Raw genomic sequence first — 17,952 nt, 5'->3', positions numbered from 1 at the left:
GAATTTCCCAACCTAGCAACTCTACTTGGTGGGGAAGCAGAGGGGGATTTCAATAAAAAAGTAGCTCATCTTCATCTCCTTCTGTCTGGACCTTCTGTTTAGTTTTTCCTGCAATCGTTATTCTTCTGAAGGACTTTCCCTGCTGTTTCTCCAGTCTACCCTGTCTCTTCCTGAACTTGCTCTTCCTACAAGAAACAGCATTTTGTTGCATCCATTTGCAAATAACATCCAATTCTGCCCTGAAGGAGTAGCAGAATGTGTTTGCCGCACCCAGTAAAAGACACAGGCTGTTAGCTTGAAGGTCCTGGACACTCAACTAAAAATAAGCAATCCTCAAATAAATTTAGTATTGAATTTGCTATGACTCAGTAAAAATATGGTCTTCTTGGCAACAATAGCTAGCAAAGTAATAGAAGTGTTAAAGTTTTCCCAGATGAGGGAGCCAGATTTCATCTTTACTGTTGAGTTTACTATTCAGGGCACCAATAGAAAGTGAGTACTGTGATACTGGTTTTTCTAAAAATTCTTGTAATTGTAAGCTGTCGTGGCATGTAAATATTTTAAAGAAATAATCTCCTTTCCCCTGTGAATGGATGGAAAGCAGACTTTCCTCCAAGAGCTAAGGGTGCTTATATAGGCATTTTCTTCTAGTTTACAACAACCCTGTGAGGTAGGTTAGGCTGAGAACATTTACAGGCCCAAGGCCATCATCTACAATGCCATTCTTAGTACTGACACCATTCTAAGATTGTGGACTTCAGTGGAATTACAAGGGAGTAATTTTGCTTAGGATAGCACAGCCAATGAGCCTTGCAGCTGAGTAGAGATTTGAATCTGGATCTTTCCAATGCTAGGGTTGGATCCAGCCATCTTTTCCACTGCTTTTCCCCCTTAACCAATAAAGAAGTCTGTGCTGGGGTTCATGGGACCTGTGGGTGGCTGGATGAGGGGCTACAGTATGGAGTGATATCTAGTGAAACTGAATAAAAATGCTTTCTGGATCTAACCCCTTGTTTGACACTCAAACCACTACATCATTACTGGCTCTCTGTACTTAAGCTGCTTATAGTGAAGCTTTAGCATAGCTGCAAAGCAAAGCAAAATGTTTATAATATGTAAATAAACAGCTGCATTATTCTGTTCACAGTATGATGGAATAATATCCACTTTATTTGCTGCTACCTGGGAATCATGAGTTGGATCTGGCCATCTTTTTTGCTCAATCTCACCCAATTCCTGCCTATAATACAACCTTCACCCCAAGTGGCTTTTGTATATACAAACCCCATGATCTCCAGCAGACTTTCTTTAGTGGTCAAAGGGGACCCCCTTGTCCCTTTTACAGCATCAGCAAAGCTGGCTACATCCAACCTACCTTGTGTGAGTACAAATACCCAGCAGAATCAGAAAGTAGAAAGTATTCTAACATAGCAGATTATAGATATACAGTCTTTCACTAAAGGGACTAATTTCATCTTGAAACATCTGTCTGAATTTATAAATATTAGCTTGCTTCCAGTTTAAAGAAGTTCTGTATAGACATTTGTTTTGAATTAGCAAAGGATATAGTGTGGGCTACTAAAATGTATTTCATTAACCATACAGAAAGAATCTACAACTGGTTAAGTGTGTTACTTTTAAGTTCTCTGGCTATGGTTCTCATCTGATATAGAGACACAGTGAGAAGAAAACAAGTTGTGGGAAAGTTTGCCGTCAGCCAATTTATTGTCAAGAGAGCTGAGCCAGGTCACACAATGAGGATATGGGAACGCAACTTCTGAAAAGCCTCAGATACAGTGGAATGTCCCTTTATAAACAGAGCAGTGGGCTATACCATTAATGTAAAGGCTGAGAACAATACTTGATGATATGAGGTTGTAAGAATGGCTGCTGTCAGTTTTGGCCCTGGGGTCTTGCCAGACAATGAGGGTGAAGACAGAAATAACATCTGAGCAGCAGTCTCAGTGGGGGGGGGGGGGTTGCCTGTAGTATGATCCTGGCTTCCAACTGCTCCTAGATCTTTTTTCCAGTTTTAGTTTCACACAATATGTAGAGTGGCTGCTCATTTATTGTGTGGGTGACAGGCATTTCCCTCAAGGAAGCCACTGGTTTTAGGGTATTATATTTCCCAGCAGCCCAATTGCGATTTATTGATTGTGGGAAGATGAGACTCTTTCTTCCACTAGTGTATATATATATATGCATATGCACTTCTACAATTGAGACCTGATACATTGTCTGGAATAGGGTTGCATAAGTGTCACAGATGTTTATTGGATAATAATATATAATAATATGTATTATTATTTAAATATCATGTATTATTATTAATACATATTATCTAATAATACATTATTATTATTAGATAATAATATGTATTATTATTATCTAAACTCTCCTGGCACTGTAAAATTTAAAATTTAAAAATGAATAATACTCTTCCTGCAAATTTAAACTCAACAGCAACGACAACACTGACGGTGAGAGTTAAAACTCTATTATACTATGCTATGAGTCTAGCTCTAAAAAGCTTGCCAGTGAACAGGGGAGAGGAATGGTGGCTTGAGGGGAAATGGCACCAGATAACATGGGGATTACTCCTTTTCACCAGCTGGATGATGAGGTTCGATCACTATCTCGGCTCCGTATGTGTCTTGAATCGGAGCACCAACCACCACAAAAAGGAACAAGTACTTGCTGACCCGGAGAAACTGTAATGAACCAAAACCAGCTAAATACACCACATCTTACCTCTTCTCCAGGTGTTAGGAAGGGATAACCCACTTTGCAGGTGATGTTATGCCCGAGTTCACAGCTATCTTTTTGTATTTTCTGGACAGCAAAGGACAACAACCACACTTTAATTTGTAAAAAATGAAAACAGCAAGGACTGAAACAAAATGCTTAGTATTGTGATGCATATTTAAAGACAAGCGTAGCAGTTGTAAGGCTAGGACTGAGGAGATCCAGGTTCAGATCTCTGCTTGGCCATGAAACTTACTGAGTGACTTACTTGGGTCAATGACTGGTATATGCATACAACCACCCTGTGAACTAGGATAAGCTGATGGGTAATGATAATGCGCTCACTCAGCTAGGATTTGAATCAGGTCCAAGCCCAACACTCAGTCCACTTTAATTTAATGCAGTAGTAGAGAATCATAGTTTTTGTTTATACATGTGTCTGACACATCATGCAACTGTAGGTCATGCAAAAACTCTTCACTGACCGTCAGTGAGGCATTTGAGCCTTGCACAGAGAGAGGGACTGTGACAAGCAGGGTTATGGGTAATGTAGGCTGCAATGACCTCAAATTGAGGCTCAGCTCCTGCGTGGTGCTCCCTCCTTGCTCCCACACTCCTCAGTTTTCTGGCCTATGGGTTTGTTGACTATGCACATTTCTTTTCCTACTTGACTTTAAAAGGCGATTAGACAAATTCATGGTGGACAGTTCCATCAGTGGCTATGAGCCATAGCGACCAAAGGGAACTTCCATATTCAGGGGCAGTAAATCTCAGAATACCAGATGTAGGAGGCAACATCAAGGGAAGGCCTCAGCGTCTATGCCCTGTCGTTGGCCTAGTGGGCTACTGTGTGAGACAGTATGCTGGACTAGACAGATCACTGGCCTGATCAAACAGGGCTCGTCTTATGTTCTCCCATGTGATAAAACACCCAACTCCTCTTAAGAGGGAGATTTCAGATGCTAGAGGGAGTGGCAGACACAGACACTGACGCTAAGAGTCATTGGCCTATTCTATAAAAAGAGTTCACATGGACCTACGAGCTGCCCCTGAACCTGACATCATAATATACACAAAATGCTCCAGTACTACTGATACTTTCCTTATCTGCTTTTCACATCCATTACTATTGTCTGGCTATGATATGAGGGAACGTCACTATTTTGTTCCATGCACTGTTCAGTCTTGTTTGTGTCACCCAGCCAATACTGTGCATAAAACAGTAAATGTGAGCGTTTTAAAGCTTAAACACATTGAATCTCAAGTGGCAAAGGGAGCAGCCAATATCTATACAATCCCAGAAAATCGATATGATCTATATGTAACCACGGTTAAAAGAAATTAACACTTGCCAAAGTGTTAATTTCTCTTAACCGTGGTTACATATAGAGCGTCCTCCCTGATTTCCAGTTGAAAAGATAACCACCTCTTGTGTTTTTCATTAGAGAGGGGGAGACAACCTCTATAAGGCGGCAGCTTTTAGGGTACCATTAGAGAGAAGCAAAATATCAGTTATTTGATTTATTATTCTATTTTGCCAGTATGGGGTGCCATTTAGACTTCTTCCTCAGGTATCATAATGTGGGTCCTGTTTCTCACTGAGGTAGTATATCTAGGCCTGGATGAAACCACTTCTGGTAGCAGGTGAGGGCTCCCATGTCTTAACATTCCTCCATTCAAAAAATGCTGTCCACATGGACAACTAGATAGCATGGAGAAGACATAGCCTATCAGCCTTCCTGGCATTCAGTTTTCTGGAGAGAGGAGGGCTTTTGCATAGTGTGTATGGAGCAAAATTCAATCATGAAAGCACACACCTGCGATGTAAAATGCTTCAGGCAGACATGGGTGTACCATCTCAATGAGAGTTTGATCACCTTGGTGAGAACTGCCTATGAAACCACTTAATAAGCATACATATACACTTGAGCATATACACTTGAGCCTGGGCTTGAGCAGATGAACATGCCCCCACCCCAATGTGGTAACATATAGGAATACGTACCTCAGTTCCAACGAAAATAATATTTGCAGGATATTGAACTATGACTCTCGTATTATAAGCACTGTCTTTTTTATTCCTAACAAGCAGATGCACTGGGAATTTGTAATTGCTGGACTTGATGATGACCACAGAAGAACTGTAAAAATATTTAAAAAGAAAAATGTAGGTAATAATTTAAGAACAACATCTCTTATCGTTTTCTTTTTAATCACAGATTTTTGTGGCCCCCAGCAAGACATATGAAGTTTTATTAGAAAGAAATACCAAAAGATTGAATTAATGGATAGACTCTGAACTGTTGCAGGAGTCTTGTCGCAAACAGCTGTAGCATGGGAGAAACTACAGGAGATGACTGACTGCTGTCAACGACAGTCTCTCTCCCCATCAAATATCTCACACTGCAAAACAAAAGGTTATAGTCCTAGAGTTGGAAATGTCCTTATAGGCTATCTGGTCCAACTTCCCTCTTAATGCAGGAAATGCAACGCCAGAGAACCCCCCACCAGACGGCTGTCCAGCTTCTAACTAAAGAAGTTCAGTGCGGGAAAGCCAGCCCCCACCCCCTACACACACACACACCAGGCAATTGGCTCCATTGTTGAATTGCTCTTATCTTTAAGAAATTGCTCCAGAAGTTGCACTAAAATCTATCCTTCTGAAATTTAAGCCCACTAGATATACTTTTGTCCACCAGAGCTACAGACACATCCTTGCTCTTGTCCATGTGACAGCCCTTCAGTTATTTGAAAAGTTTGGTCATGCCCTCTCTCAGCCTTGCCTTCTCCTACTTCTGCTTCTTGCCTCCAGGGATATACACATGGAGCTGCCTTATACTAAATCAAACCATTGGTCCATCAAGGTCAGTATTATCTACTTAGGCTGGCAGTGGCTCTCCAGGGGCTCAGATGGAGGTCTTTTACATTGCCTACCACCTGATCCTTTTTGCTGGAGATACTGGAGAACCTCGGACCTTTTGCAAGCCAAGCAGATGCTCTACTACTGAGCCACAGCCCTTCCCGTCTCCTCTTCCTTTATATACAACGTTTTTTCATAGGACTTGTTTTCCTAAGCCCCAATCATTGTGATTGCCCTCCTGTGAGCCCATTCCCATTTGTTTCTTAGCAGACAGCCCAGAACTGAACACAGTACTGCAGACTAGAGATGGGCAATACGAACAAAAAAAGGCCACACACAATCCAATCTGCTGCTCACGAACAAGCTGTTTGTGAGGCTCCATTCTAAATGAACAGGTGGTCATTGCAAGCCTCGTTCGTTGCTGTTTGTTGCTGTTAGTCAAACCAGACAGTCTGACACCTGCAATCAATTCCCTTGGCAACTTAGGCAGGGATTGTCTAAACTCTGTCTGAACTCCTGCTGTTGCCCTGGAAACCCCAATCTAAGTCCAATTTAGCTTGATAGGCAGGTCTTCCTTTCAAGTGTGGAGCTCCAAATTTGTTACAAGGGAGCAAAGACCAGGGGGGAGGGGGGCTCCCAGCCCTGGCTTTGCAGACAGTGGAGAGGGAGAGAGACAGTTGCTGTTGGTATTTTGACAGAGTGCATTGGAGCCTGAATTTTCTTTGTGTGTGGTGGGATAGGGATCTACCCCTTCAGCTTCCAGGGCTGCTTCCAGGCTCTGGGCCAAGCTATTATTTATTATTGGTACCTTTCCTGCTGCCTGCTCAGGTAAGGTTTCTGGGAGTGGTGTGGTAGGGATCTACCCCTTCAGGTTCCAGGGCTGCTGCCAGGCTATGGGCCAAGCTATTATTTATTATTGATACCTTTCCTGGTGCCTACTCAGGTCAGGTTTCTGGGAGTGGTGCAGTAGGGATCTTGACTTGGATGATGGCTGGAGGAGAGTCTGCTGGCCCCCACGAACAGCCAACCATGAACATGTTCGTGAACAGGGCCATGTTCGTGGTTGTTCATGAGTCCCTGTTCGTGGATGGCAACGAACAATGAACAACGAACATCATGTTCACTTTTTTTTCTGTTCGTGCCCATCTCTACTGCAGACAAGGTGGGTTTAGCACTTCTTGTGACTTGGATACTGTTCTATAAATGTAGCCTACAATTTCGTTAACCTTGTTTTCAACCACATCATGCTGCAGACTCAAGTTCAGGTTGTGATCAATTAAAAACCCAAGATCCTTTCTACATGAACTACTGCCAAGCTGGCTATCCTTACCCCCTCTATCCTATACTTGCACATTTTATTTTATTTTTTTTGCTTAGGGAGCTTAGTATTTGTCACTGGTGAATTTTGTTTTGTTAACTTCAGCTCAGCTTTCCAATGAATCAAGGTCTTTTTGAATTTTATTTCTTCTGTGATATTAGCTATCCCTCTTACTTTTGTGCTATCTGGAAATTTGATGACTCCCTGCACCTCTTAATCCAAATCATTGATTCAAATGTTACTAGAAGGAGAGAACAAACAGATGCAGAACTGTCGTTCTCAGGGCCAATTGCATACTTCCTGTAAAATATAATTCCAACTTAATTTACATAATAACCAGCATGGCAAATTTTTGATAAGCTGTTTAGAGTTCTCCCAATTTGATTTAGGAAGAGGGTGTTGGGCGCATTGGGTTCAACCCCACCAGCTTTGCTACTGGTAAAAAAAAAGGAGGCAGGACCACCAAAAGGCTATGCTACAGACCATGGCATCCTCACAGACAAAAGCCTTATGGGATAAGTGCTGCAGTGAGGAAGGGAATTGGATGAGAGCAAGCAGAAAAGCTGGTAGGATCCAACCCACTGATTATTATATTTTGCATTGTTACTTGAAGATCTTTCCAATATAACAGAATTCAGGGGACTTTCAATGTCAAGGAATAACATTAACATTAGCAAAACAAACTAAAAAGCATTTTAAAAAGCAGTGTAAAATATCTGCAAGTCAGTGACAACCAATTAATATGAAATAATTCAGGATGATATACAAGTCATGGGACTGGATCCTTCTCTTCATGGAAGGTGCTGTTCCTATCCTGGAAGGACTCCTTCCTTGAGGAGAATAGCATTTTCAGGCCCAACCCCTTGGTTAAAATCCTACCCATTAAAACTTGGGCAAACTGGACCTTGCCTGGCAAGATAATAATGAACACGTTCACTTGTTGAAAGGTGGAGGGAGCGAAGTTTTGTGCGAAGGTATTAAACATGAAGTTTCAGCTAGATTACCTGTCTCTTTCTAATCTTGCATCAGCAGTCAGTTGTAGATCAGTAATGCATTTCTCCTTTTTCCCACAATCTTTTGTGAATGGGATCTGTAAAGTATTAGTTATCATCAAGAGAAAAGTTAGACAACATACAATCTCAAAAGTCTACTTTGGCCATTGACTTGTGCTGCACAAGGAACTTGCAGTCAGTTATCAAATGATACTTTCCACAAGGCTTTACAGTCTTGTATTGTGCAACAGAATAATTGCACTTTGGAAACATCTTCTTCTGACAATTTTCTATGCAGTGTTTATTTTCTAAACTTAGGAATGACATCAACGCGCCTTGGAAGCTACTAATCCATATAGTGAACATGTTGACTCCAACAGCATGATCTCTGGACCTAACAACACCAGTACCACCTCAGGTTCATTCACTTGTTCATCTTCCAATGTTATATAAGCTATCAAGTGTCAGCAATGCCCTTCCTCTCCCTACATTGGACAAACAAGTCAGTGCCAAAAGAATAAATGGGCAAAAGAATAAATGTGACATTAGAAATTATAGTGCTCAAAAAACACTGGAAGAATATTTAAATCTTCCAGGACATTCCACTGTGGACCTAAAAGTAGCTGTCCTCAAACAGAGAAACTTCAAGGGGAGATTACAATGTGAGATTGCTGAAATGGAGTTTATTCACCAATTCAGAACAGTGGACTTCTTCCCCCTTGGGGGAGGATTGGGGGTGGGGGGGCTGAACCAAGACTTAAGATTCTTATCTCACTATAGATGCTAATTTCTGCTCTATTAAGCTGTATGGTATTTTCACATCCTGATACCTACCCTTGTAACATCCTACCCTTTTTGGCTGGGATAAAAAGGCTCAGGGATCTCCATCCCTACTTGTGTCTGAAGATGGGAGCTCTGACTCTTCAAGAGTTTACACTCTGAAAATCTTGATGGTCTCTAAGGTGCCACTGGACTCAAATCCTGTCAGCCGTAGGATGTAGATTAAAAATTCTGCACAATGGGGCCATGTACAGATGGTGGAGGGGTCAGTAAACTCTCCCTCCCCCCGCCCCAGAAAACCTCCAAAACTTAATAAAAACAATAGAGGGTGTTAAATCCCCCTCAAATGTAGAATGCCATCTCAGATATTGTGAAGTTTTGTGAGATCCCAGTTGGCTTTCCGGCATTGTCTAGATTCAAAGTGACTGTGGCTTGTGGGAAAGCAGCATTAGTGAAGCAAGAGAAAGAAAGTGGTGAGCAAATGAGTGGAAAACAGAGAGTGGCAGTTCAACAAACAACATGATGGACTTTGACTCAAATGCCCTGATGCTGTGATTCAGCAAATAACTTTAACTACCTTCCCATCTGTAGGCCTGTCTATCTGGTGTACATCAGGAAGTTGTTATTTTCCCTTTCTGTCTCTTTTTGTTCTTTCTCGCAGACACCAAAGGCAGCTTCATGTATTTTATTTTTAATGTGCAAAAAAATTCACAGGTAGAACCATAATGTTTGCACATAACAAATGTGAATTTGTTGTGTATATGGCACTGGGAAATTAACACTAACTAAACTTCTTGCCAGTTTATACATGTTGGGAAATATGGCAGTATCTAGGAAGTGAAAGAAACCTAGAGAACCTTGGGATTTGGGAAGGAAAAGGACAGAAAAGTGATGCGTTGGCAGTGGTTACAGCAATATTTCTGGGGTCCTAAAGACAGGCAAGCTGGGGGAAGAGGAAATGGCCGGGTTGAGAGAAGGTGAACGGTTAGCCGTGGCTATTTATTCAAAGAATCTGACGTCTGATTCTTGAAAACTGTTCTGCAAGTTATGTAGAATCAGGTGGTATAATTCTGGGCAGTCAAAACAGAAGGGATTTTATTTTGGATTGTGGAATATTTCTAGCATATCATGGATTCAGATATATTAACACCTTTCTCCCTGCTTTTTTTTTTTTTTAAAGATGGGAAATGCAAATCTATAATCCATCCTGCAATCTGAAGTGGTGCAGCCCCAAATTCTGTCACCTTTATCTGCCATTTCATGCGGCTTAATGAGAAGAATATCTTTAAATCGTAGGACCTTGAGTCAATCCTGTTCTACTCAATCTGAACTACAGTCCAATGGAATGAAATTGTGAAAACTAGACTTCTTCTTAGAGGCTTGTTTATAATTTGGGTCCCTCTTCTTCATTCACAAGATAGTTTGGAGACTGATGAAAATGGTCTCTGTGTGATTCTGCATAAGGATTCATTTCTCACTATACACTTAATAGTTTAATAACAATATCACATATTCCACAATACGGTGACTTACATATTCGTATATGGAGTTGGGCAGCTCAGTGTCAAGAATAGGGCCACTTTCAGGGTCAGAAAAATTGAACTCTAGTAGAATCTTCACAGCATCACGAAAGTCAGGTTTGCTCTAGAGGTAAACCAAATCAGTCATTGAAACTTTTCATTAGTTTCAGTGCTCAATATATTTTTTAAAAAGATAACATATTCTGAAAATAAATGACTTGCTGTTTGATAAGGCTAGTCTAAACTTTGTATCATTCACATATATATGGAAACAAGACAAAAAGTATAATTTTCCTAAAATAAAACTCCTTTCCTGATCACAGCCAAACATTTTGGGAGACATGTGACCACCATCTCCCCAGAGTCTCCTCTGTAATATATCTAGTAATGTGTGATGAGATACCCCTGTTCCCACTCCAGTTTCCTGGATGTTGATTGTAGGAGGCAGAGAAGCACAGAGCAGAAAGATATCCTGTCCTGGCATGTTCTTCTTTTGCTAAAAGTTACTGGAGAGATGTACAAAAGAACTACCATTTGGTGGCAGCTACATACCCTGTAAAGAGCTGTGGATACTGTGCATCTCTGCACATCCACACATTACATCTTTAGGTGCACATGTGAAAATGTTTTGTGTTAATAAGAAAACCATGTGTTTGAAATGCTGCATCCTATAGTTACACTGAGGAAACAATGAGGACTATTTCCAGGTCAAGTGTAGAGTTGGTTACAGATCTGAGAGCCAGTTTGGTGTAGTGGTTAGGAGAATAGGACTCTAAACTGGAGAACTGGGTTTGAGTCCCCACTCCTCCACTTGAAGCCAGCTGGGTGACCTTGAGCCAGTCACAGCTTCTAGGAGCTCTCTCAGCCCCATCCACTTCACAGGGTGTTTTGTTGCGGGGATAATAATGGCATATTTTGTAAACCACTCTGAGTGGGTATTAAGTCATCCTGAAGAGCAGTATATAAATCTATTATTATTATTATTAATTTAATTTAATTTATTATATTTATATTCCGCCCTCCTCGCTTTCGCAGGCTCAGGGCGGATAACAAATACAAACATCATTAAAACATTTAAAAACATTAAATAATACATTTAAAAACATTTAAAAACATTAAATATTACAATTCATGCTGCATAGTGGTTCATACATGCCTCTGTGTTCGCATAGGGGCGATGGTTTAACCCCCCCCTTCACGGGGGGTGGGCACTGCCCGGCATCAGCCATATGCCTGGCGGAATAGCTCTGTCTTACAGGCCCGGCGAAATGCAAGCAAATCTTGCCGGGCCCTTGTCTCGCAAGACAGAACATTCCACCAGATCGGGGCCAGGACCGAAAAGGCCCTGGCCCTGGTTGATGCCAGGCGGGCCTCCCTAGGGCCAGGGACACTTAAAAGATGTTTTCCACCAGAGCGGAGAGTCCTCCGGGGCTCCTATGGTGAGAGACGGTCCCTCAGATACGTTGGTCCCAGTCCGCGTAGGGCTTTGTAGGTTAACACCAAAACCTTGAACCTGATTCGGTACTCCACTGGCAGCCAATGCAGCTGGTGTAGCACCGGTGTAATATGCTCCCACACCGATGCTCCAGCAATGACCCGCGCTGCTGCATTCTGTACCAGCTGTAACCGCCGGATCAGGCCCATGGGAAGCCCAGCGTAGAGCACATTACAGTAATCCAACCTAGAGGTGACCATTGCTTGGACCACTGTTGTCAAGTCACGGGGAGACAAATAAGGGGCAAGCTGACTGGCCTGCTGAAGATAATAAAAGGAAGACCTGGAAACTGTAGTGATCTGGTCCTTCATCTTCAGGAAGGAATCCAGAATCACCCCCAGGCTCCAAACTCTCAGGGCCAGTGTAAGTGCTGCCTCATCAAGTGTAGGAAGCCGGGGTCCCAAAGCCATCTCCCCACGACCCACATACAGGACCTCCGTCTTCGTGGGATTCAATTTCAGCCGACTTTGTCTCAACCAACCAGCCACAGCCTCAAAAGCACACTCCAGGGCACCAGGGGCCGATCCAGGCCGCCCATCCAACAACAAATAAAGCTGGGTGTCATCCGCATATTGTTGACACCCAAGCCCGAAACTCTGCACCAGCCGGGCGAGGGGGCGCATATAGATATTAAATAATAATGGAGAGAGTATCACTCCCTGTGGCACACCACATACCAGTGGCCTACGAGATGACACTCTCTCCCCAAGCGCCACCCTCTGTCCCCGATCATGGAGAAAGGAGACCAGCCACTGCAGTGCTGTCCCCTGAATCCCCACATTGGCAAGACGGTGGGTCAAAAGCTCATGATCGACCGTATCAAACGCTGCTGACATCCAGCAAAATCAGCAGTGCTGATCTGCCCTGATCCAGATTTCTGTGGAGATCGTCTGTGAGGGCGACCAGCAATGTCTCGACCCCATGTCCTGGGTGGAAACCAGACTGGAAGGGTTCTATTACTACTACTACTACTACTACTACTACTACTACTACTACTACTACTACTACTACTACTACTATACCATGCCACCTTCCCTCTCCGGAATCAGAATATCTCTGTTAAAAAAAATATTGACCTATTTATTTGATTATATCCAAATGAGCCATCTGTCCAGGGGAACTCATGTCTGTCGCCTGGACAGCAATTATAATTCTAGGAGATCTCCAGGCCCACTTAATTTTGGCATTCTTATCCCTGCCCTACCCAGTCCCTCTAAATAGGACCCAAACCTACCTTAGAAGAAATCACACCTCATAGTCAATCACATGATTTGACATTTTCCTTCAAACTCCTATTGATTTTTTTACATGCCCTGAAGTAATAGGCTACAAGAGTCCCTTACTGATTCACTAAAGAAATCTACACTCTCCCCTCCCTTCAGGTTCTTCCTAGCAAATTCTGGACTACCAACCAATTTAAAAATGTGGAAGAGTATAAGGAGCAGTCTAGAACATAGAGCAAAATGTGCCAGCTATAAGAAAATGTGTCCAAGAGTATTCAGTCTCTTCTGCATCGTAAAGGAATGTTGTTGGGTCACAAACACAGATTAGTATAATTATATGATAGGGATCCAAAGAAGCCCATGTGCTAGGATGGGGCAAGGGGTGGTGTTTTGGAGAGCAGCAGCCTTTTGCATTGAATGGAATGCTGTTCTGGAGGGATGGGTTGCAGTAAAGTATCTGAAAAGCTCCTTCATATGCAAGATGGCTCATATGGCTATTTTGGTCCTGGCTGATGAATGGAAGCATATGTAGCTCAATACCCAACTATGAAGGAAAAATCTAGCATAATTTAAATTATTCCTCCCATGCAAATGCCATTTATGTTCCTCCTGAATTTCTCACCTAGGGAGTCCCAAAGCAGCTTACAATATCATTTTATCCTCACAACAACCCTGTGCAGTAGGTTTGGCTGAAAGAGAATGACTGGCCAAGGTCACCCATTGAACTTCTGTGGCAGAGCTGGGATATGAACCTGCGTTTCCCAGATCCTCAAGCAGACAAAAGAAACAGCCATAGTTGTCCATCTGTGATACTGACAATGAATGGAAATGCATGTTACTGTAACACTTTCAAATGCAGAGGCATGGCAACAAAACAAAGGACACAGATGTCTATGAGAATAGTGTTCACACTCAGGTATAAATTCTCTGAAATAGACCAATGAACTATTTGAACATTACTTTTGAATGTAGGAGTCCTTTAGAAATCAGTTTGACACTAATTCAATACAAGACAAATATGAACAGCAATGGGAAAATAGGAGAGCTGCTTTATATGATTTACTTGCCAACATGTAGAAGGTATGATTAATACATTCTGACCCGTTGACTGTGATATTTTTTTGTATCTTCCGTTCTTGGGTTCCTGTGAAAAAACTCCGAGATGACTTCCTTTGTGCATCCAGTGTGAGCCAGTACTGGATATCTAGGAAAACAATAGGAAGAATTGGTTACATGTGTAGTTGTTGTTGTTGTTGTTATTATTCGATTTATAAACTGCCCATCCTCAGGGGCTCTGGGCAGTTTAGTTTCACTAAAACACACTGTTATTTTATTTTTTTTAAACGAGGACTGTCTCCCTCTCAAGTTTTTTCTTACTTCTCTAGACCTTTTTTTAATATGCAAAGCAGGAGTACCAGCGGAAGCATATGTGACTACTTTGCTTCAAGTGCTAAACATGGTGGAGGGGTGGTAGAGAAGTCAAATAAATATATAAATCTGACCCTTGGGCTGCCAACTTCAGATTGGGAAATTCCTGGAAATGTGGGGGCAGTGCTTGGGGAGGGCAGAGTTTAGGGAGCAAAGAGAACAGCAGGATGCGAAGACACAGAGTATGACTTCTAAAGGTGCCATTTTCTTCAGGGGAACTGATCTTCATACTTTGGAGATCAGCTGTAATTCCTGGAAAGTTCTAGACTCCACCCAGAGGTTGACAAAGTTTTCTGACCAGGAGCAACAGGAGAAAAACTACAAGTCATCAATGTGGCCTTCATCCCTGTTTGAATCTTTAGGGCACATGACCTAGACTTTTGTTTCTATTTGTTGATGTCCACCATAATCGGGTCACCAAACAGTTGCCAACTCTGGGTAGGGCCTAAGGATCTCCTGGAATTACAACTGATCTCCAGATAACAGAGATCAGTTTCCCTAGAGAAAATGGCTGTTTTGGAGGGTGGAATCTATAGTATTACACATCACTGAGGTCTTTCCACTCTCCAAACCCTGCCTATTCAGGCACCCATCCTGGAAACTGCCTCCCAACCACTGCTTGGGCAGAGTTTAAAATACCACAATGTTACAGCAGCAGGTATCTATGCAACAGAGTCAATATTTAGCATCCAATGGTAAGACATTTTGACAGTTTATATTCTGTTTTTCTTGTAGTATATTAAGATATAAAGCAGCTTATCTTCAGATCCATCTAAGGAACTGCTCCAAAACAAATGCTTATAGAATGGCAGACAAATGTAGATAAACATTCATAGCAAATTTCTATAATTTGGACAATGTCTCCTCACCTCTTTCATAAATTGTATCTTCCTTTGATTTCAATCGGACTTCAAAACAGATTGTGCTGTTGATGGACACATTTTTTCTTTGTGTGCCATTGTTTATCTTCTGGATATTAATTCTGCTGGGCATGAAATTCATGGAAGCATTTATCTTAGCAACATCTCGCGTCCTAATAAGACATACAACAATGAAAATATTAGAATATACTACTAGTGCTACTAATTTGAGCATTTTAGCCTTGGGCATGCTTAGATGATATTGATTTGCTTTTCAGAAGCCTTTGATGCCACTGGCAGTAACAATCTTCTGGCTTGCCATGTTGGGGCAGGAGCGCATATTGTTATGCAGTGGTCCCTTCCCCTTCTGCACGTACGCCCCAGGTGGTTTATTGGAGGATAGTTGCTCCACCCAGTTGCTATGACAGTTGCTTGTGGAACAATGGACTATCCTGTCTCCTATGCATTTAACATCTATATGAAATTGCTGTGGGAGGTTGTCTAGAGATTTGGGATACAGATGATACCAGCTCCCTCTAGGGTTGCCAACCTCCCCTCCCAAAGCTCTGCCCTCCACAAACACATTCTCAAATCTCCAGGAATTTCCCAAACCAGAGTTGGCAACCCTAGCCCTCTTTCCCTTTTAATTGATTCTATGAAGATGGTGAAGACTTTGAATTAGTGTTTGAGTTCAGCAATGGACTAGATGAGGGTAGACAAACTAAAGCATAATCTGAACTGTACAGAAGTAATCATTATCTAGGGATAGGAGTCCAGCCTGTATTAGATGGGATTACGCTCCCCCTGAAGACCCAGGTTCTCAGTCTGAATGCTCTCATGGGACGATTATTGTACCTGGATGTGCACCCAGGAGTGCATTTTACCACTTGAAGCTGGCCTGCTGCTTGTTTCCTTTCCTGGAGAAAACCCACTTAACTACACTAATTCATGGCTCAGATACATCCAAAATAGAACACTATAATGAACTCTTTGTAAGGCCACCTTTGAAGACAGTCCAAAAACTACAGCTGGTTTCCAGCACTAATGCCAGACTGTTAACTGGGGCTAGCCACATGGATTATATTATGCCCGCCTTCTTCATCGGCTGCTGGTTTGTTCCTGGCCTCAATTTAAAGTATTGGTTTTTAACTTTAAAGCTGCAAATATATGACACAGACTACATGCTGCATAATCCCACACACAGCGTTTAATAGGGTTGGCTCCCAAGAAAGCATACGCAGGACGGCAGCTTTAAAAGTCAGTTGACTCAGATATGGTCTTCCCTGCATAACAACATAGGAAGAGACCTACTGGGCCATCTATTCCAGCATTCTGTTTCACACAGTGGCCAACCGTTTGCTCTGGAGGACCAACAAAACTTGGCTTGTAGGCCAAGGCCTTCTCTTGATGTTGCCTCTCCAAGCACTGTATTCAGAGGTTTACTGTCTCTGATGGAGGTTCCTATTAGCCATCATAGCTACTAGCCTCTGATGGACCTATTCTCAATGAAGTTGTCTAATCCCCTTTATGCTAGTGGCCAATGGCCATCGCTATGTTCACTGGCAGTGAATTCCACAGTTTAATTACTTGCTGGTGTCTCTTCTCAAGTTCTTTCTCAAAGGACATTCTTTCAGTGTGCCCATCATCAGAAGTTGGGAGGGTGGCCACAGAGGACAGTGCCTTTTGAAACTGGGACACGTATTTCAAAACTCTTTCCCTGGGGAAAATTATTTTACCACTTCCTTGTGGCATTTAAGGACCAAGTTAAAGCAGAACTCTTTAGGGGAGAGGATTTTTTTTGCCTAGGGAGAAAGATTATTCACTGTTCTTCATTCTGAGTATTGGTTACGAGAATCTTTTACCTGACAGGCTGTTTCTGTTCCACTAGGGTTTTCTTCCACTGGGATTTGCACCATAGCTTTATGTAGTTTTGCAATTTTTAATTATGGTTTATTTGTGAGCAGCCTTGTGAACTTAGTGGCTTATCTTTCTATGTCCATAGGATTAGAAGAGTTGACTTCAGTGGATTTAGAAGAGTGTAATTGTGTTTGCATTGTCAGGCTATTTGAAAACTGGAAAAGCAATGTAAAAGTGCCTTGAGTCCAATATGTAACTAGTTCCACATACCCAGGCAAGGCTAGCATTTCTCAAAGAGCAGCTCCCTTCTCCAGTATCTTAGGGTTGCCAACTCTGGATTGGGAAATACCTGGTGATTTGTAGATGGAGGCTGGGGAGTAGGGTTGCCAGTCCCTCTTAACCTCCCAGTGGGGGACTGGCTCCCTGCACTTACCTCTTGGGGTGGGGTGTGCGCGCGTGCGTGCTCCTGCAAGCATGATGATGTCACTTCCCAGAAGTGATGTCATCACACAGCCCCCTGGGAGCACGCCCACGCTCCGCAGGGGCTTGGATTGGGGCCGCTGCGAGTGCGGGAGCACTCCTGCGCTCCGTCAACAAAATTAGGCTCGTTTCGGGCCTGTTTTGGTGTGGATCGGGCCCATTTTGGGTCTTATCAGGGCTGCTGCAGAGTGCGGGAGTGCTTCTGTGTTCCACCGCAACCCAAAATGGGCCCGATCCATGCAAAAACGGGCCTGAAATGAGCCCGATTTGGGCCAAAACGGGCCCATTTTGGGCCACTGCAGAGCACAGGAGCGCTCCCATGCTCTGCAGTGGCCAAGATCCAGGCCAAGATGGGCCCAATCCAGGCAGCTGCTGCACATGGGAGCACACAGCC

General features: G+C 42.7%; 1 protein-coding gene across 1 annotated transcript in view; it reads right to left on the bottom strand.

The window, feature by feature from the left end:
* The window catches only part of ITGA1 (integrin subunit alpha 1), a 90,127-nt gene that overhangs the window by 21,812 nt on the left and 50,363 nt on the right, over positions 1 to 17,952 (bottom strand). The window contains exons 16-21 of the mRNA XM_054986534.1: positions 15,231 to 15,394; positions 14,001 to 14,137; positions 10,229 to 10,339; positions 7,928 to 8,013; positions 4,751 to 4,886; positions 2,752 to 2,832 (exon numbers count right to left, since the gene is read on the bottom strand). Of these exons, the coding sequence (XP_054842509.1) occupies positions 2,752 to 2,832; positions 4,751 to 4,886; positions 7,928 to 8,013; positions 10,229 to 10,339; positions 14,001 to 14,137; positions 15,231 to 15,394 (715 nt within the window). The remainder of the gene's footprint in view (positions 1 to 2,751; positions 2,833 to 4,750; positions 4,887 to 7,927; positions 8,014 to 10,228; positions 10,340 to 14,000; positions 14,138 to 15,230; positions 15,395 to 17,952) is intronic.

The sequence above is a fragment of the Eublepharis macularius genome, chromosome 8, assembly GCF_028583425.1.
Source record: "Eublepharis macularius isolate TG4126 chromosome 8, MPM_Emac_v1.0, whole genome shotgun sequence".
In the NCBI taxonomy this organism is placed as follows: domain Eukaryota; kingdom Metazoa; phylum Chordata; class Lepidosauria; order Squamata; family Eublepharidae; genus Eublepharis; species Eublepharis macularius.
Note: the sequence above shows the minus strand (reverse complement) of the source record. Positions and strands in the feature narration are given on the sequence as shown.